This window comes from Chiloscyllium punctatum, chromosome 7 (assembly GCF_047496795.1).
Source record: "Chiloscyllium punctatum isolate Juve2018m chromosome 7, sChiPun1.3, whole genome shotgun sequence".
In the NCBI taxonomy this organism is placed as follows: Eukaryota; Metazoa; Chordata; class Chondrichthyes; order Orectolobiformes; family Hemiscylliidae; genus Chiloscyllium; species Chiloscyllium punctatum.
Genome location: NC_092745.1, coordinates 72,811,505 through 72,833,150, shown reverse-complemented (window position 1 = coordinate 72,833,150; position 21,646 = coordinate 72,811,505). Strand labels below are relative to the sequence as shown.

At 38.6% G+C, this 21,646-nt stretch overlaps 1 protein-coding gene across 2 annotated transcripts in view; it reads right to left on the bottom strand.

Moving 5' to 3' along the window:
- The window catches only part of pde4dip (phosphodiesterase 4D interacting protein), a 466,622-nt gene that overhangs the window by 259,950 nt on the left and 185,026 nt on the right, over window positions 1–21,646 (bottom strand). Inside the window, exon 4 of one of the 2 annotated variants that reach the window (XM_072573987.1) lies at window positions 480–590. In XM_072573987.1, the coding sequence (XP_072430088.1) occupies window positions 480–590 (111 nt within the window). Of the gene's footprint in view, window positions 1–479; window positions 774–21,646 lie in introns of those variants that run through there. The other variant, XM_072573990.1, reaches the window with a different exon arrangement.

The following is a 21,646-nucleotide window of genomic DNA, read 5'->3' as shown; positions in this document are numbered from 1 at the left end:
GATTGACTTCAAACAGAATAACTACAGTTGAAGTTTTTGTGTGTAACTTCTATTTGAGGTATATTAGGTACAGAATTTGAACACAAGTAATGCGTGGCAGAAAGATCATCAAATTATTGATGCAAACACTACTTAGACTATGCAAGCCATTTTCCTTATTATTTATTTCATTCCTTTTCTGTCTTACAAACCGTTCTTGACCACTCTTTATTTGCCAGCTAAGTTGTGCATTAGCAACTTGGGGTAATCTTTTTCCCTGTGGGAATGTACCTTGACACCATTTGACACGTATCATTTGAAAGTAGAATTAAAATCAGAAAATAATGAGGTAAAGGTTTGAACCTGTGTTCTACTTCTTCCTAAGCACTACTTGTTCATTTTCTTACTTTGTCTATCTAGAAAGGTTGTAATTTGATATCTTGAGTAGACAGTCCTTTCAATTTTTTTGCTCACACAGACTAAGATGTAAAGTTTCCTACCCTTTTGTAGATGTCCTCGCTGCTGTCTTCATATTTCTGTTGTATTCTCTCCTCCAGGAAATAGATCCTGAGCTTGAGACTGAAGTTTTCTTTTTTCAAGTCGTTTAGATGCTGGGAAAGAGTACGGTAACCGTTAGACATGGCAGGTGCTAAGGGGGGGGCAAACCGCCACCCCCCTCCCCACTCAGTGTAGTAACATCTCAAACAAACTAAAACCAAAGAAACATTTTAAAAGCTGTGTGGACTCTGTCAGCACACAGTCAATGTGCCATCGTAGCACACATCAGAGTGGAGAGAAAGCCAAAAGTTTTTTTTTTATCTGATAAAGGAATGACAGGAATCTTTAACAGAGCAGCACACTGTGACATTTGCATGACAAGTGTCACAAGTGATGTAAATCGATCCCATTACTAGTGAGAGGCCTTGACTAACTTCACATCATCTTATTAGTTTCACAGTGGCAGGTGCCTGCTAGTCTCCTTCTCCGCACTCAAAATGGCATTTCAAATCAAGCAGATATTTTTGGAACTACTTATAGAATTGTAGAAAAACACCATTTTGATCAATGGATTTTACAGTCATGTCCAACATTTAATACCAATTTAATGCAAGGGATTATGACATCTGAGTTATTTAAGTTAAATCATGAAAAGTTCACTTTATATTGAATAAAAAAGCAGATATTAAAAATATGAAAGAAAAACAAAAAATGCAGGAAAAATTAAGGTAGATCAGGCAGCAACTTTGAAGAAAGAAACAGAATATTTCAGGTTCTTTCTTCAGAAGAGGGAAAAGTTCTGAATAAGAGGGAAAAGTTTTGACTATATTGGTTTCAGCAAAAGTGCTTATCATATCATCCACTTGCAAAGAGATACCATGAGCCAGGCATATTAAGGAGTTCAATTAATATTAGCAGAGATAGTTCTAACCCAAAGTGTTTCAGTAACTTATTTACTTCAATTGCATTGTGAAAACCAGGACGCAAAAATGAGCAGCAGGAAGAATGCAAACTCCTGTGGCAACTATGACCCAGGCACATATGACAATCGACTGACCAAGTAAGACTGAATTTCTCATTTAAATTGCTTCTCCTGATGTTATCAACTGGCTCTATTTCAGCTTTTATCATTAGATAGAAAGAAAATGATAAGTTATGATAATTTCTGTAGTGTACTGATACTTGCATGTGATTCAAGTATTGATCTATCGTTATAATGTTATTTCTATTAAGATACAGATGAAGAACATTGTTTAATTAAGTACCTAGAGCTAATGAAGAGATACAGTTGGGATGTGGGGGTCTAGTAGCAAGTAGGGAGTAGATATAGTCATGTTGTGTTCTGTAAACAAATGATTTGTCAAGCAAAGGTTCAGTGTCTATTTCACACTTCAGTTGATTTAGGATTAAATTGACAATGTACATTGTACAATGTCTGATTGCATTAGGTTTTTTCAGGAAATAATATGCTGAATAAAATAGATTTGATCTGAGGTTTCTCAAAGAACGAAGCTGGATCTTTCCTCAACAAAAACCAAAATAACAGATACCTTGAACAGGCAACTCAGGAAATCACATACTATAACTTCACATTGGAGTGGCTCAGTGGTTGGCACTGCTGCCTCAACACAAGGGATCTGTGTTCAACACCAGGCTCAAGTTTGCACATTCTCCCCATGTTTGCGTGGGTTTCCTCCAGGTACTCCAGTCTCCTCCCACAGCTCAAAGATGTTTAGCTTAATTGGACTGTCCATGCTAAACTGCCCATAGTGTCCAGGAATGTGTAGGTTAAGTAGATTAGTCATGGGAAATGAAGGATTACAGGGATGGGGTGGGTCTAGGAGGGATACTCTTCAGAGGGTCATTGTGGACTTGATGGGCTGAATGGCCTGCTTCAGCACTATAAGGACTATATGATTCACTGTGTTTGTATGTAATTCTCTGACTAGTGGGATGAGACAAATGGTGCTCCCCAGGCTCTGTATTTGTGCCTCAACTTTTGAACATATCCTTTAACTAACTTGGTTGAAGGAATTGTGAGTTGCCTATCCAAATATGTAGGAGATACTAAGATCAAGGGGATAAAATGAAGTAGTCTGATTAAGTCAGTGATCAAAAATATTGATACTGGAGTTCAGTGTGAGGTCATGCACTTTGGACTGAAGTGAGATGGATCAGAGGCAAGCTTGTTAGAAAGTAAGCAAAGCTTGAACTTACATTTTGTAAATGCACCATATTAGAGTAAGTTAACTTAATAATTGAATAGGAGTCTGTCCTAACACCAAAGACTGGGCTCCAACATTTGATTATTCATGAAATAAATATCTGTTGGAAAGCTCCCTTTTCTATCTAGCTGAGAACACATTAAGGGATATTATTGTACTTTGATCCTGTCAACACAAGATGAGCATTATGTATAATAACTATATACAGTACCTGAGGTCCCACATTGCCTCCCACTATTCTATCTCTGAAATGTGTGTATTTAGCGTGAATGCTGTCGGCTGAGGCCCAATATTCTGTTTTCACCAGATCAAAACAGAACGTCAATATCTAAGAGCCTAAAAGTGAGTCACCGGACTACAGGGCATCTGTAAAATGTCTATTAAAATATCCATAAATATCTTAGCATTGTGCAATACTTGCTTCTGATGTCAGCCAACGTAGCTTATGCCTATGCACCAAAAAGAGCAATGGATTAAATATCTGTTGCTAAATGTGTAGTGACTGACCTTTGTGATGGAGTGGGGATGTTTTCCTTTAGCAATCTATTGATTCACTATGTTCAAGTTAATGCAGAAAAGAATTGGTTAACTATTACACAATGGCATGAAATTTCAATTTTCACCACATTGTGCTGTAAAATGCTGATCAAATTCATCAATTGCTGTATATGTGTACAATATATGTTTATTCCCTCCACTTTTCTAAAAGCTACTGAAGAAATATGGTCCCCTGTGCAAGGACCTTCCTGAAATGACCATTCATTTTGTGCGAGTTAGGATGCTGAGAGCTAAGAACAGAGTGGTGCTGATCAAGGGCAGAGAGGCAGTCAGTGTTTGTTGAGAGAAGCACTTTGAAGATCTCCTCAACTGAGACTCAATCCTCATGAATGCCATTGAGCACACCCCACAGCATGCTGCGCACCACCATCTCAGCACAACCTTAGACTGATGGGAGGTTGAAAAGGCCACCAGACATCCAGGAACCAGTAAGGCTGCTGGTGCAAATGGAATCCACGGCAAAATACTAAAATACAATGGAAAAGCATTCTTGGCAATGCTATAATTGTTGAAAATGTGTTGCTGGAAGAGTGCAGCAGGTCAGGCAGCATCCAAGGAGCAGGAGAATCGATGTTTCGGGCATGAGCCCTTCTTCAGGAATGCTATAATTGTGGCTATGTTCAAGACAAGACTAACTGCAATAATTAAGAGGACTTGACCTGCCATCTACCATTGGGAAGGTCAGTACAAGAATCCTCCTCATCGCCATGTCCTTGCGTCTGAAGAGCTCTTAGTTGAGTCATAGTGTGGATTTCATCCAATAAAAGGCACCTTCACAGCAATCAAGTCCAAAATATTGTAGAGAACAGCAGTAACTGGTATACATGACCTACTTTGACTTCACGAAAGCCTTCTACTGTGTAACCAGGATGGATTATGGAACATCCTCCACAAATTTAGTTACTCACAAAAATTTGTCACATGTATCCAATCTGTCCTAAAAGGACACACTGATGTCACCACCCTTTACCCATTGCACGATGACATGCAAGCTGTGATTTGCACGAACAGATACAAAACAGACCCAACACAAGTGCAAAGTGGACTCATTAGAAGGCAGAATTTGGTCATCACACCAATGTTTTTCTCTGCCTTTCATGTGGCAATGATACCTTACCTCTATGTCTCTCCTCAACAGTGTCAAGCTACTCTACTGGACAAGTGGGAAACTGTTCAATCTATATCACTTCAAGTGCAAAACCAAAATTGCCCCAATCTCCATCATTAAGTTGTAGTACATAGATTATCCTTGCACATATGCACAGAGGCCAGGCTCTGAAGCATTGGCGGCACGTTCATGGAGTGGTGTGAAAGAACAGGCCTTAGGCAGAACATCCTGAAGATGAAAATCTTCCAGCAGCCTGATCCTGCTAGGTAGGACTGCCCCCTTCCTGTGTAAGTTCAGAATAAGCCATTGGACCCCAGATGGATTGTTTCTTGGGAGCCCCCTCTCGGCAAAGGCAGACATCTATGGCAAAACTCAACATCTCCTTCTCCCAGTGTGCCAGCACAGCTCGTTGCCATCTAAGGAAAAAACTGTTTTTTTAGTCAAAGACCTCAAAGCACAGCACTAAGCTCAAGTTATGTAAGGCTGTATGTTACCTTCACTTATATGTGAGACAGAGACAATGGACAATGTACACCTCAAAGCATTAGAGAAGTATCATCAGTGATACCTCTGAAAATGCCTGAAAGTTCAAAAGCAGGATTGGTATTTTAATATGAGTGTCCTCTTTCAGATCAATATCCCCTGTATCGAAGAATTAGTTATGGTTAATCAGCTGTGTTGGGTGGCCACACTGCTCATCAGAAAACATGCTGTCTACTTCGAGCTTCATCACGGCATCCTAGATCTAAGCACTGACACCTGTTAGATTAAGCTATTTCTTGGGTTAATGATCTAATTAATGTCTGTGTCACTTGGTCCATTCAGGGGACTGATGCTCTTTGGACAGATCATCGACTTGTTCAATTAGTGATGACCATCCAACATGCACCGAGGCATCAGGGCCCCAAAGGAAAAGGATGAATGTTTTAACCCTAAAAACTGAAGATTGGAATTCCAAGTGCAGATCATGAAATATCAGGAAAATCTTCATTTATTCAACTTAATTCTGTAACAGTGAGATCAAATAAAGTCAGCTGTATTGGACTACTGTCAAGATTAGAGTGGTGCTGGAAAAGCATAGCAGGTCACAGCAGGTCAGGGAGCATCCGAGGAGCAGGAAAATCTCCTGATGAAGGGCTTTTGCCTGAAACATCGGATGCTGTCTGGCCTGCTGTGCCTTTCCAGCACCACTCAGATCTTGACTCTGATCTCAGCATCTGCAGTCCTTACTTTCGCACTGTGTTAAACTACTGCACCCCGATCATCAAGGTTAAGTCCCATTGTCGCAAAGATAGATTCAATGCAAATGATGTTCAAATATGTGACCTCCTGAAACAAACACAAGCAGCCTTCACTGCTTGGTGGAAAAACTAAGGTTAAAACTCAAGAAACCAGCTCTACAGCTTAAGGCTGAAGTCAAAAGATAATCTGAAGATTAAGGGCATGTGACGATAAGAGATTTTGAGCATTATGATATGTGAAGATTTTTTAAAAGACACCACAGTCATCTGCAGACCAAAATCAAATCTTCAAAATACCCTTTGTTCACAGGATGGATTCTCTTTGGAAGGATGACAGTGCCACCATCAACTCTACAAAGAACATTTTGAACAATTCTTCAATTCACCGTGTTAGTTGATGCAGTGTCCTGTGATCAAATCCATGGGTGACCCCTGATGATGGAAGAGTTGCAACAAGCAATTGAATGAACAAAAAACCTGCAGCTCTGTGCTATTTGGCTGAGGTCTTCAAAGCTGGTAGACCTTTGTACTCTTCCTGTAGCTTTGGAAGGGTAAAGAACCCCACTGAAATTCAGAAATGTGATAATTGTAACATTCTTCAAGAATGAAAATAGAATGTGCTGTGGAATTTTTTTTTCCCTTGTCCATAGCACAGAAAATTCTGGATGGCGTTATCCTGTGAGGATCTGAAACCTGAATACAGGCTGAGGTAACTAGTTGTTGTCAGGATAAACCACTTAACACATGCTCTTACTAAGTTAGGTGACAATAAAATGGCTTTCAATGCAAATAATATGACAAAATGGCTTCTCGGCTACAAATTTGACAATTCTGCTAAAAGCTGCATAAAATGGCTTTTAACTCTGCTATAACTGCATAATTGACCAACCACAATCCGCTTCAATAGAGATTAGCAGACAATGCTTCCTTTACAGCATAGAAATAACTAGACAAGACATTACTGGCCATCCTAAATGACCTACAACTGCAGGTGCAAAGAGTCAGTGAGATAAGGGTGGCCTGAGTGTTGGAAAACAATGTTGGTTCCCAGGAAATATCATTGGACCGAGTAGCTGTCAAATAACACTATATTTTAAATTGATTGGCAATTGTCTGAATGTACTGTACAATTATGGCCTGTCCCGTTCTTTAAGAAAACTATAAAAATGTCTTTGTTTTAGGCTATGTGTATAACCTCTGTGTTTCTGGATGATCTGTGCCCAGCCATAAGAAAAAAATAAAGAATGAAGTCTTAAAGAACCAGATCAATTGTGAGTGCTTATTGACTGATCACAGAACAGAGAGACACCTCCCCACCCCCCATGCCTGGGGAGGGTCCAGATCTTTACCTGAATTGCTTACATCCTGTAGATGACAGTTTGACTAAGGACTTCCCACAGCAACCTCTAACATTGTCCAAGAAAAATGTCAAGAACACTAAGAGCTCTTAATTGCAATTACCGACCAAACAAATGTATGAAACAATTGTAAGGCTCTGTGGATTATGCTCCAATGATTTATATGCTTAAGAAACTTAATCATAGTCTTGTAATTGCTTCATGGATATCATTGCAAATGTTTTGAGTGGGAGATTTGAAACAGACACAAAATTTAGCTGGTGTGATGATACTATGCCTTTGAAGAGATATTCTGTCCGGTTTCTCTTGAAGAGGTGTGCTGATACCATGTCTGCTTCAGAAGTGATAGGTAAACAGCTTTGAGGACCGAGTGCTTTTTTAAAAGTAGACAAAAGAAGCATGAGTGGATACAGTCAGGTTCATACAGATCCAGGGTTTTAGTTTTGCTTTCAGATGGGGCTTTTGGAGTTGAGGTTGGTCGATACATCTCTCTCTCTGCTGCAGCAAAAGCTTAAGTTCTCTCTCTGCTGCAAGATTGTTTCTTTTGATGTTCCTTATTCCTGAACAGGAGATAGTACATAAGGAAAATCTGTTTTGTTGAATTTGACTTTGCCAAGAATGTATTTCTGGGATGTTGCTAGATTGGAACAGTTGATGACGAATAGTTAGATAATATGTTACTTACTTTAACTCTATTGAAATACTTAATTATGTCAATTCTTCTTTTTTGCTTGTATGTTAATTGCACTGTGTGAATAAAGTGCATTTTTCTGAAAAACATAACAGTGAACCCATTGAATCATATCTGGAATACAGCACTTTACATTTACCTTTAAATAAGATAAAGGTTAGGGTCTGGGCTATCTCCTTGATACACTTTAAAGAGGTTCGGTTGAGTCCATAACAGTGGAGACAAGCAAGGCTGTTTGATGATCTCCATACTATTTACTGTCTATCTGACAATGGTTATTCACCTTAACAAGTATCAATTGTCCTCTGATGTTATTAAATACTGTCCAGACAGAAAACTCTTTAACCTCAGATGCCACCATTTTGAACCTAAACTAACCATTGTCGGTATAGGTGATTTTTAATTTGCAGATATTTACAGTGCCATTGCCCTCTCTGCAGCAGGCTTGCAAGCCACTCTTAGTCTCTTCGATTCTGCATACAAGAAACTCATTGAATGTTGACAAACAAAACTTATATCAACCTTCATCTGGTCAGCCAAATATTCTACCTTCCATGTATATGGTTAGAGACAGTCTGGAAACTGCTAATTGCTTCTCATACTTTGGGAGGTGACTTTCTTAGACAAACAGAATTAACAGCAGATCGGTTGTGCTACTAGAGATCTTACAAACTATGACAGCAATCAGTTATCTGTAAGGATAATAGAGTGGTTACAGTAGGGAATTTTAACTTTCCAAACATAGACTGGGGCTGCCATAGTGATAAGGGTTTAGATGGAAAGGACTTTGTTAAGCATTTACAAAAAAAATCTTCTGATTCAGTATATGGATGTAAATACTAGAGAAACTTGATCTACTCTTGGGAAATAAGACAGGGCAGGTGACTGAGGTGTCAGTGGGGGAGCACTTTGGGGCCAGTGACCATAATTCTAATAGTTTTAAAATAGTGATGGGAAAAAGATAGACCAGATCTTAAAGTTGAAGTTTTAAACTGGAGGAAAGCCAATTTTGACGGTATTAGGCAAGAACTTTCAAAAGCTGATTGGGGGCAGATGTTTGCAGGTAAAGGGACAACTGGAAAATGGAAAGCCTTCAGAAATGAGATAACAAGACTCCAGAGACAGTACATTCCTGTTAAGGTGAAAGGAAAGGCTGGTAGGTATAGGGAATGCTGGATGACAAAAGAAAAAGAAGGAAGCAGATGTAAGGTATAGACAGATTAGATCGAGTGAATCCTTAGAAGAGTATAAAGGCAGTAGATGTATACTTAAGAGGGAAATAAGGAGGGCAAAAAGGGGGCAAGTAGAGTTAAGGAGAATCCAAAGGGTTTTTACAAATACATTAAGGACAAAAGTGTGACTAGGGAGAGAATAGGGCCGCAAGGCAGCCTTTGTGTGGAGCCGCAGGAGATGGGGAAGATACTAAATAAGTATTTTGCATCAGTATTTGCTGTGGAAAAGGATATGGAAGATATAGAATGTAGGGAAATAAATGGTGATATCTTGAAAAATGTCCATATTACAGAGGAGGAAGTGCTGGATGTTTGAAATGCATAAAGATGGACAAATCTCCAGAACCTGATGAGGTGCACCCTAGAACTCGGTGGGAAGCTAGGGAAGTGATGGTTGTGCCTCTTGCTGAGATATTTGTATCAATAGTCACAGGTGAGGTGCCAGAAGACTGGAGGTTGGCTAATGTGGTGCCAGTATTTAAGAAATGTGGTAAGGACAAGCCAGGGAACTATAGACCAGTGAGCCTGATGTAGGTGGTAGGCAAGTTGTTGGAGGGAATCTTGAGAGACAGGCTGTACATATATTTTGAAAGGCAAGGACAGATTAGGGATAGTCAACATGGCTTTGTGTGTGGGAAATCATGCCTCACAAACTTGACTGAGTTTTTTGAAGAAGTAACAAAGAGGATTGATGAGGCAGAGCAGTGGATGTGATCTACATGGAATTCAGTAAGGCGTTCAACAAAGTTCCCCATGGGAGACTGATTAGCAAGGTTAGATCTCACGGAATACAGGGAGAACTAGCCATTTGGATACAGAACTGGCTTAAAGGTAGAAGACAGAGGGTGGTGGTGGAGGATTATTCTTCAGACTGGAGGTCTGTGACCAGTGGAGCGCCACAAGGATCTGTGCTGCGTCCACTTCTTTTCATCATTTATAAAAATGATTGGATGTGAGCTTAAGAGGGTATAGTTAGTAAGTTTGCAGATGACACCAAAATTGGAGGTGCAGTGCACAGAAAAGACAGTTACCTCAGATTACAACAGGATCTTGATCAGATGAGCCAATGGGCTGAGAAGTGGCAGGTGAGTTTAGTTTAGATAAATGTGAGGTGCATTTTGGTAAAGCAAATCTTAACAGGACTTATACACTTAATGGTAAGGTCCTAGGGAGTGTTGCTGAACAAAGAGACCTTGGAGTGTAGATTCATAGCTCCTTGAAAGTGGAGTTGCAGGTAGATAGGATAGTGAAGAAGGCATTTGGTATGCTTTCGTCTATTGGTCAGAGTATTGAATACAAGAGTTGGGAGGTCATGTTGCGGCTGTACAGGACAGCTATAGGGAGAGGTTGAATAGGCGAGGGCTGTTTTCCTTGGACCATCGGAGGCTGAGGGGTAACCTCAGAGGTTTATAAAATCATGAGGGGCATGGATAGGGTAAACAGAGGCAGGATACATTTAAGATCAGAAGCAGAATGTTTAAAGGAGATGTGAGGAAAAACGTTTTCACGGAGAGGATGGTGGGAATCTGGAACTCAATGCTCGTAAAGGTGGTAGAAGTAGAAACCCTCATAATATTTAGTCCAGAACGAGAGGGGATAGGTTTAGGATGAGAGGGGAAAGATATAAAAGAGACCTGAGGGGCAACTTTTTTCATGCAGAGGGTGGTACGTGTGTGGATTAGGCTGCAAGAGGAAGTGGTGGAGACTAGTACATTTAAAACGCGTCTGGATGGGTATACGAATGGGAAGGGTCTGGAGGGATATGGGCGGGTGCTGGGAGGTGAGATAGATTGGGTTGGGATATCTGGTCGACATGGATGAGTTGGACCCAAAGGGAATGTTTCTGTGCTGTGGATCTCTATGACTCTAAGTGTTTGACAACAAAGACTTCTCGAGTCAATAAAAGTCCTAGTGTACTGACCATGCATCAAAGACACATAAAAAAATCTATAAAAATCCCCTCAGAAATTTCTCCTGTTGTATTCTCTGGATTGAAGGGAAAGACTGTTGAACAATCGTTGGCATCCTTTTTGAAGCTAGGTCCACTAGCATTTAGGCAAACTCCTGCAAATCATCTTCAGTAGATTGCTCAGCGTATTTGGATGGCAATAAACCACTCTAACCGGGTTCAGTTCTTTCAACTCTATGACCAACATGCCATGAACAATTAAAGTAACAATAAATGGCACGTTAGCTCTGCTGTAGCACAGAGGAATTAATCTTGATCAATGAGGAGAATTTACCTTGGCTTGATCAACCAACCAAGTACTAATCAAAATCAAGCCCAAATCTTCTCTGATTTGTATGGCTTAATACTCGCTGAGCAACGCAGTTATCGATTAAGTCATTGGGAGAAGTTTTAGGGTTGTCTTCCCTTATCGAGCTGTGAATCCCACACAACATTAATACCTAATAACTGCAGCAGTGATGTATTTCGGTGACCAGTAGAACAAGGCTTTGCTTACCTTATCTTACAATCATTGAGACCAATCTTAGCTGCATCAGGAATAGGAATATGGGGCAAATTCACCAGTATCGAAACTTAAACTCTTAACATTTTAGTATTAACATGTGGTATTCTGAGAATGAGCTACCTGCACAAGCTAAACAGATATAACCAGTGAAACAAAATTAGTTCCAGATCCATGTTTAAAAACTACAGGGAAGATTTTTTATAGAGTTCTTTCTATCTGCTACCACAATTTGAATAAAAGAATTCAGGAAACCAAGGTTAAATGGTGCAATTGGTGAATTTTAACAATTAATCTTGGTCCTCCTGAGGTTCTATTGATCTTTCACCAGAAAATCCTCACACAATTTCTCTACATCAGAACACATTTTGGTTCAGAGTGAAACATGAAAATATCTAAGCTGAGGTGAAAATGATATTGAGTTTATTGATAGTCACCAAGTTACTATCCATTACATGATGAACCACAAGAGAGCTGACAACTGTGAATGTAAAAGAATTTGGGTTGGATATACTATGCTGAAACTTCTGATTCACAGTCATTGCAAAGTTACTTTCACAAATTCATTGTTCAGTGTTCCATCGGAAATGTAAGCTCATAAAAATTACCCTGTTTCTAACACTCATTTATGAAATTGACCATCGCTGACAAGGTCAGCATTTATGGTCCATCCCTAATTGTTCTTGAGAAACTGATAGTCAGCTGCTTTCTTCACTTTAGCAGAGTGGCTTGTTAGGTCATATCTGAGTAAGAATTAATCACATTGCTGTGGGTCTGGAGTGATGCATGAGCTACACTGAGTAAATACAGCAAAAAGGTCAAAGTCCCAATGCATTGATCACACAATAAGGAGCATTGTTGAGTTTTTTGTATTTACATAAAACAAAATTATCTTTTTCACTCAGGTGGGGATCAGATCTCTTGTTAGGCCCATCAACAAGTGATCCAAAGACAACAGCATGAATAGACCTGAGAGATGATCTACGGAACTGATGCTCTATGAAACCATGCTAAAACTGGAGCTGCCAGCTACAAGCTGGTAGTTTAATATTATTCAGTCTCCTATTACTTCAAATCAATTGGGTTAATAGACCGACAAGTGGCAGATGGAGGTTAGTTTGGATAAATGTAAGGTATTGCAAACAAGGACAGGACTTGTATAAGTAATGGTAAGGCCCTGGGTAATGTTGTAGAACAGAGACCTTGGGGTTCAGGTACATAATTCCTTGAAATTTGTTTCACAGGTAAACAAGGTGGTTAAGAAGATGTTTAGTCTCACTTGCCTTCATTGTTTAGACCTGTTATGTTGAGGTTATACAGAATGTTGGTGCGGCCTCTATTGGAGTATTGCATGCAATTCTGGTCACCCTGTTATAGGAAGGATATTATTAAACTGGAGACAGTTCAGGAAAGATTTACCAGGGTCTTGCTAAGATCGCAGGGTTTGAGATATAAAAATAGATTGGAAAGACTGGGACTTTTTTCATTGGAGCGTAGTAGGTTGAGGGGTGGCCTTATTGAGAGTTATTAAATTATGAGGGACATAGATAAGGTGAATAACAAGAATCATTTCCTTAGAGTGGGGGAATTCAAAACTCGGGGGCATTTTGTTTTAAGATGAGAGGAGAAAGAATTAAAAAGGACCCAGTTGATTTTCATTTTTTTTTTACCACTCTATGGTTTATGTTTGGAATGAACTGCCAGAGGAAGTGGTGGATGCAGATGCAGTTACAACATTTAAAAGACATTTGGATATGTTCATGAGTAGGAAAGGTTTGGAGGCATATGGGCTAAGCATAGGCAGATAGGATTAATTCAGTTTGGGAACATGGTTCGCGCGGACTAGTTGGACCAAAGGGTCTGTTTCCACGCTGTATGACTCTATGATTCTATTTCTTTTCTTTCAAAACAGTTATGAACTACGACAACAATTCAGCAGTTTAATGGTCACCATTACTGACAACAGCTTTTCTTATTATGGATTTACTTAATTAATTGAATTTAAATTCTCCTGTGTCATGGCGGGATTTAAACTAATATCGCAGATCACTAGTCCTGTTCCTTGATTAAGAAATAAGATATATATAGAGAAATTTCACAAAACAAACTCAGCTTTGAAATGTATGAAAGCTATTGAGGTGTGGTATATGTGGAGAATAAATATGAGCATTAGACCAGCTGGCCTAATGGCCTGTCTATGCTGTCAATTCCACATACTTTGATGTAATTCCACTATTGCTATTGACAAAATTAAAACATTGGTCTTTTTAAAACTTAACATTCCAATAGAGATTTCTCATAGACATTTTCTCTAAAGTAGATGTTGAGTTATTACTGAGTTAGTACAATGATTCCTACTCTCATTAATGTACATGAGTATCTATTCAGAGGTTGAGAGGAAACACTCATTTATAGTGGCATCATATAAACAGCCTGATTGAAAGATTTGTGGGTAAAATTACTTTCTAACTGCTAATTATAGTCTAATAGATTAAACCATGTATAAATAAAACATTGACACTGCTTTGGAACAAGTTCATTACATATATAGCACAAACATAACAAAGTCATTCCAAGGTTACACATTACAGGAAAATAAGAAATCTCAGTACAGAAGACCAGACTACTGTTTACTCATTCCCTGCCTCCGTAACCCTTCTTTTCTTTTCGTCCTTCGATTCCACTTGCCATCCCATAATTTGAGGGGATACTCATAGACTATGTTTCCTCACAGATGCCCTGTAATTGATCATTTGAAGGTTTGCAGAGATAATCAAGCATAAGTTCCCTATTTTTTTAACTCCCCTTCCTGTGTGGTTTCTGAAAGATCTAAATAGGAAGCAAAATTCCAAATGTATAAAATTTTCCTACTGCGGGACGCTGCACATTAATGGAAAGCATGAAAGTAATTGCCTGGCGCGAAAGGGATTGGGATGTATGGCTCACCACATGACCACAGTCTGAATGGCAGATGAGAAAATAACTCAAGCACTGTAATCAAACTCCAGTTATCATGCTGTTTGCTGGTTGCTCACTATCCGGAAGACAAACAAACTATCTGATTAGTGAAAATGTAAACACCATTTTCATGTTTAATTTCAAATTGTATTCTTAATGAGTCAAGTTGGCAGATGCCAGTGATTGAAATTAGACCACTCTTGTAATTTTTGCACACATTGTTGCTATCAAACACACTCAAATCAGGTACAACACATTAACACTTCTTCAATATTATCCCCAAAATCAATCCCATTTGCATTTCACACAATTTAGCCATTTGGCTACTAGAATTGAAATTGCCAATTTTATAAACATTTGCTTAAAAAAAAATGTCAGCCAGGAAGATGACTCAAGTTAAAGCAGCAGGATACAGTTGTTAAATGACTTGTCTTCAGGCAGAACACACAACATGCACTAACATATTGAAACTGGTATAAGACTGCAGTCAACTCTTGCCACTAGCTGGCAAGGCTGAACAGAGACTAATATCTCATCAAAGCACCGTTAATTCAAACTCAGGTTTTACTGTTCATAACCTCATTTAGATTCAAACATAATATTTTTCTGAAGAAGCATTTAGCATAAATGTATTATGTTAAATACTCTTGTTAAACAAATAGTTTGTATAATTAGTAAAAGACCAGAAAACATGCATACCCCACTACAACAGATTGGTTTGCCACATTTCTAACTTGGAATCTAACAATTGAGCTGGAGTTTGGAGTGCAATATCAAGGCTTTCACAATAAGGTTTAAAAAGCCAAGAGTTCATGAAGACCAGTTTCTACAACACCCTGCTCCACTTTCAAAGTAATGCAACTTCTTACACTATTGTTTTGCTATGCTAATCTCATCATCCAATATATATAACTGCCACAATGCACATAATGCAAGTAGCAAATTCCTTAGTTTGTTTCTATTACAATTAGGGACAGCAGACTCCATTGACAACATTTGCTCCATCATTCTTTTAAATAAAAATACATAACCATTCTTGTTCCCAATTACGTAGATTTATTTCTGGATTCTTTGGATTTTTTAGTGTCAATTGTTCAAGTCAAACTTTTGTTGAATTAATTTGAGTATATTGAGGTATCACAGTAAATTTTACAATGCAGCACTCCTGTCAGTGAGTTTCACTTCAGTGGAATATATTGCAGGAACTCAAGTAAGGAGAACTCCTTACCTAATTCATGTTCTCTTTACACTAAATGTGATGGAGGTAAGATCATGGAAAGTACTTATGACGTAAGAAAGAGGGTGTAAGCCATAAATATGGTGACCTTTGTATAGCTGGCTAACTGCAGACAGTAGATGTGAGAATTGCCCTATCGTTATCAGAAACTAAAATTAGTAATTCAGGCTAGGGTGTCAAAACATTTGATTTTGAAAATAATAGTTGATTATTCTGAAAATATAAGATATTTCAACTAGTTTCTGTTGTTATAGTCATAAGTAAGGTGGGATAGAGCCTAGATTAGAATTCTGGGAATCACTAGCAGAATTTTTTTAGAAGGTCTTTGGGATTGGAGTTAAAAGTGTCTTAGTTGATGGGTATAAACCCTGAATTCAGCAGGCAGAGAAAGGAAGAGCGGGGATCTCCTAACAGCTGTAAATCAGAAGCAAAAGGGCCGTAAAAGTGGAGACACTGTGCAAGAGGGCAATGAGCATTATGGTTGAGCTGAAAAGTTCACAGTTGTGAGGGTTTGAAGAAGTGTTGAAGGATCTCTTAGCCCAAGGCTAATAGGAGGATGCCCATGAAATTTCATGCCTTGGAGAGTAGCTGGAGCACTGAGGGAAAAATAAAATGAATTTCTGAGAGCTGGGGAACTTGCTTTGGTCCCAGAAAGTAAACATAGAACATAGAACAATATAGCTCATACAGGCGCTTCGGCCCTTGATGTTGTGCCGACCTTTTATCCTACTCTAAGATCAGACTAACCTACACACTCTTCATTGTACTATCTTCCATGTGCCTATCCAAGAGTTGTTCCAATATCCCTAATGTATCTGACTCTACTATCACTGCTGGCAGTGCATTCCACGCACCTACCACACTCTGTGTAAAGAATCTATCTCTGACAACTCCCCTAAACCTTCCTCCAATCACCTGAAAATTATGTCGCCTCATGATAGACATTTCCACCTGGGGAAAATGTCTCTGGCTATCCACTCTATCTATGCCTCTCATCAGCTTTTACACTTCTATCAAGTCACCTCTCATCCTTCTTCACTCCAATGAGAAAAGCTCTAGCTCCTTCAATATTTCTTTTTAAGACATGCCCTCCAGTCCAGACAGCATCCTGGTAAATCTCTTCACCTTCTCTAAAGCTTCCACATCTTTTCTATCATGAGGTGACCAGAACTGCACACAATATTCCAAGTGTGGTCTAATCATGGCTCTTAAACTCAATCCCCTTGTTAATGAAAGCCAACACACCATAAGCCTTCTTAATAGTCCTATTCAACTTGGGTTGCAACTTTGAGGGACTTATGGACATGGTCCCTAAGATCCCTCTGTTCCTCCTCCACACTGCCAAGAATCCTGCCTTTAACTCTGTATTCTGCATTCAAATTAGACCTTCTAAAATGAATCACCTCACACTTTTCCAGGTTGAACCTCATCTGCCAACTATCAGCCCAGTTCTGCATCCTGTCAATGTCCTGTTGCAACCTACAACAACCCTCCAGACTATCCACAACTCTACCAGCCTTCATGTCATCAGCAAACTTACTAACCCATCCTTCCATTTCCTCATCCAAGTCATTTACAAAAAACACAAAGAGCAAAGGTCCCAGAACCTTTTGAACACCACTGGTCACCGAGCTCCAGGCTGAATACTTTCCATCTACCACTACTCTCTGTCTTTTATAGGGCAGCCAATTCTGTATTCAGACTGACAGGTTTCCCTGTATCCCATGCCTCCTTACTTTCTGAATGAGTCATGGGGAACCTTATCAAATGCCTTGCTAAAGTCTATGTACATCACATTCACTGCTCTACCTTCATCAATGTATTTTGCCACAACCTCAAAGAATTCAATAAGGCTTGTGATGTGGTGATGCTAGTGTTGGACTGTGGTGGATGAAGTTAGATGTCACATAACACCAGGTTATTTTCCAACAGCTCTATCCAAAATCACAAGCCTTCAGAGCACTGTCTCCCTTCCCCCCCATTAGGTAAAGTGGAGACAGGCACACAGGCATAGAATATATCGGCAGAGAGATAGTGGCAAGATTTGGTTGTGGGTGCTCACATGGGTCCCTAAAGGAAAATTCATGATCATAGGTGGTGGTTTCAGGAAAACTGGGAGGGTCTGTTGAAATTTTTAGTTTAAAGTATCCATGCCTGTGTTTTGTGTTTTTTGATGCAAATAGTGGTATGCACCTAAGACGGTGTATATAGTAGTTTATACAGTAGTGTTTGTTTTACTTATTTCTTACATCGTAAAATTAAATTGTTTTAAAAATGGAATTTTGTGATATAACTTCCTTGAGTTGATCCCTGCGTGTTTGAGTTTCTTTTTAAATGTTAACAGTTTCTATGAGGAAGTTGTAACAATGCCAATCAACATAAACTGAAGTGAGCGATAATTGCTGAACTAGCAACAAAAAGTTCATAGTAGTAAAATGTAGGTCCTACATTTTGGTGATGTCTGTGACACCCTGAACACATGGAACTAGGCTGGATTTCAGTACGGTCAATGACCATGAAACTATTGGAGCTGGTACCAGATCTCAGATAACCATGTGAACTTGTCTTTGAACTCAACGAAAATAATATCAGAAATGAGTGACTTAAAATAATTTCAGAACTTGATAAAGACTCGTAAAATTTAAACTGGGGTGTCACTTTATCACTGCTTCTTGAAATATCACATGTTGTTTCACAATTTTTAAAATCCTGCTTTTATGCTGTACAATGGGCTTTTGATATTTTTCCTTCTGAATTTCTTTGTATTAATCAACTTTCAGTTGAGATGGTAAACCACTGTCCACCCAGTCAAGGAAATATTAAAAATCCCAGGCACTATTTGAAGAACGAAACAGATCTTTTTCAATATTCTTGCCAAAATGTATTCATTATTCCTCAATTTGTTCTGCATTATCTGATCTCAGCTGGGGTGATGGTGCTTTAATTAACCTTGGCACAGCTAGGTTCAGGAGACAAGATAACCAAAGTATTTCCACTAATAAAAAGAGAATGCTGGAAGCAATCAGGCAACATCTGTGGAAAGAGAAACAGAGTTAGTGTTTCAGATTGATGATCTGTCAAAAGATTTTACTCCTGACTGTTAAGCAGAATCTCTTAGTAGAAGTTAATAAGATCAAACAGTACTCAAATATGTTGCACCCTATGGTCAAATATGTCACTGGTATTCATGGTCAATATTCACACATATGGCTAGTTGGATGAAGCAAGAGGTGAACTCATAGAGGATGGTTAAGAAGGCGTTTAGCATGCTTGCCTTCATTGCTCAGACCTTTGAGTATAGGAGTTGGGATATCATGTTGAGGTTGTACAGGAAATTGGTGAGGCCTTGTCTGAAGCATTGTGTTCAGTTCTGGTTACCCTGTTATAGGAAGGATATTATTAAATTTGAGAGGGTTCAGAAAAGATTTACCAAATGTTGCTGGGATTAAAAGGTTTGACTTATAAAGATAGGCTAGATAGGGTGGGACTTTTTTTTTCACTGGAGCGTAGAAGGTTTAGGGGCAACCTTATAGAGATTTATAAAATCATGAAGGGCTTGGATAAGGTGAATAGTGCTCTGAAAGCTAGTGCTTCCAAATAAACCTGTTGGATTATGACCTGGTGTTGTGTGATTTTTAACTTTGTACACCCCAGTCCAATACTGGCACCTCCAAATAGTGAATAGCAAGATCTTTTCCTTAGAATTGGTATTTCAAAACTAGACAGATATTTTTAATGTAAGAGGAGAAAGATTTAAACCGGACATGAGGGGCAATGTTTCTTACACAGAGAGTGGTTTGTATGAAGAATGAATCGCCAGAGGAAGTGACGGATGCAGGATTTAGTTACAAGTTACAAGATTTACAAGATATTTGGATAAGCACATGAATAGGAATGATTTGGAGTGATATGAACCAAATGTAGGCAAATGGGATGAGTTTAGTTTGGGAACATGCTTGGCGTGGACCAGTTGGACTGAAAGAGTCATACAGCATGGAAACAGACCTAAGTGTCAAAGAGTCAACATGATCAGGAAAAGAAGTGAGAAAAGTTGCAGGAAAAGAAGAAAGGGGAATTACAGAATTTGAAACTTTTGGCAAATTTAACACTGCAGTGAGCTGAGATAAGCCACTTAGCCTTTGCAAAGTGACATGGTTTATAGAGCACTGTGGTAGAGATTGCTGATGGAAATAAAGCTACGCACAGCATCATGCTTCACTCAGAAAAATAATGGCAGTTAAAGAGTACAAGACATTCTGGGCTTGCTTTTAATATTACCATTGTAACTCAAAGTGGGAATCAGTGCATTGGACAAAGTCAATAATTACTTCTCGTAAGACGATGCATATGGAGTTCTGAAGGAGATGGACCAATGAATTTGTTTAGATTAAAAATTACAACCCATTTAAAAATGCACTATCAGTAGACATAGTCATGTACTTCCCCTCCACAAATATTTAGTTGACAAAAAAAAAGTACAAAGTCACACACTGTGTTACCGAAATGTCAGGCAGTATTACAATCTATCTGCAGTCTAATACTGATACCAGTGACATGTATCATGGAGTTGGCAGATCAGAGTTATAGTACAAATTGTGTGTTACTGCAGGTTCCAATGAGTTCAACATGTGCTCCATTCCTTCAGTGGACAGACTGGTAGTGTCAGTCCTCTACTAACACCAGAAATATTGAAAAGTCTATATACAACATGGTATTCAGCGGTGTCCCTTGAGTACTATTAAAAAGTGATTTCACACACATTGGCAGTTAAAGCCTGTAGGAGATGGTCTCTTTGAGAGATTGATGAACTGTTTGTCTGAAATATTTGCTGCATTGTTTGTCTTTAGTCTTAAAATATGAACAGTGGGAGGGTGTCTGATGCCTGTGAAACTGTTCACCACACACAGATTGGGTCTTTCAGGTAAGGAAGGGAGAAAAAGAAAGTAAAGCAAATGATAAGCACTGTGTTTCCTCTCTTTTATGAAACATTTAGTTACTATTCTCTAAAGTGTATCCATTTCAGATAGGATTCTTCTCACATTGTAGTGTAGCCTTTTGCATTCAAAAGCAAAAATCAAATTTAAAATCAAATAGAAATTGTTGGAAATGTACAGCTGGTCAGTCAGCATCTTTATAAGAAAAATGCATTGATATTTCAGTTGTTCTGATGGAAGTTCCACCTACTTAACATTAATGTATTATTTTCTTGCAAATTGGCCTGAAATTTACTGTCATATTTGTATAACAATCCTATTACTGAATGATATTTTACAAGATCAATAAGGAAATCAAAGATCCCAAAGATATTATAGGATTACGAGTGAAGGAGAGTTACATTAAACTAAAAGGATGCATATGTCTTGCTTGATCAAATAACCTGTCCAAACCAAAATTAACTGAAGAGTTAGAAAGATGGAATGGGCTGCTGCAATAATCAAAAAGTGATCTCATGTGTATTTCAAATAAAAATAAATACAAAGAACCAAAAGAAGATTAGGAATGACTAATTACTGAAAATATATAATAGAAATAAATTAAATTTATCCTCCCATTCTCAGTAGCAAATTTCAACGTTTATTTATAACTCAACTGGTTAGAGGATACAGAATTGATAAATGATATTACAAGCACTTATACAAAGACATAGCACTCATAACTTGAATTTAGAATGTTCAATAGAAACTATAATGGTTTCCAAAGGCTTGTTAACCCAGAGGTGCCTGCATGAGCTGGGCATGACTCAGTATTAGAAACTGACTGGACACTGAAATAAAAAATGTGCTATTAAAAGTTCAAATTGAGAAGATAACTATATTGAAAAACAACATTTTGCATTTATACAGAGCCTTTAACATCACAAAATGTCACTTACCAGCTGTGCTATTAAACAAAATATAACATCAAGCCATGTAAGAAGGTATTAGCAGAGGTGATGAAAAGCTTTGTCAAAGAGGAATATGTTAAAACAGCTCTTGAAGGAGGAGAGAGGGGAGTGGTTTAAGGAAGGTATTTCAGACTTTAGCATAGAGCCATGACCACTGAAGGCACATCCAGTGTTGGACAATGTGACACTTAAACTAGCAATGTAAA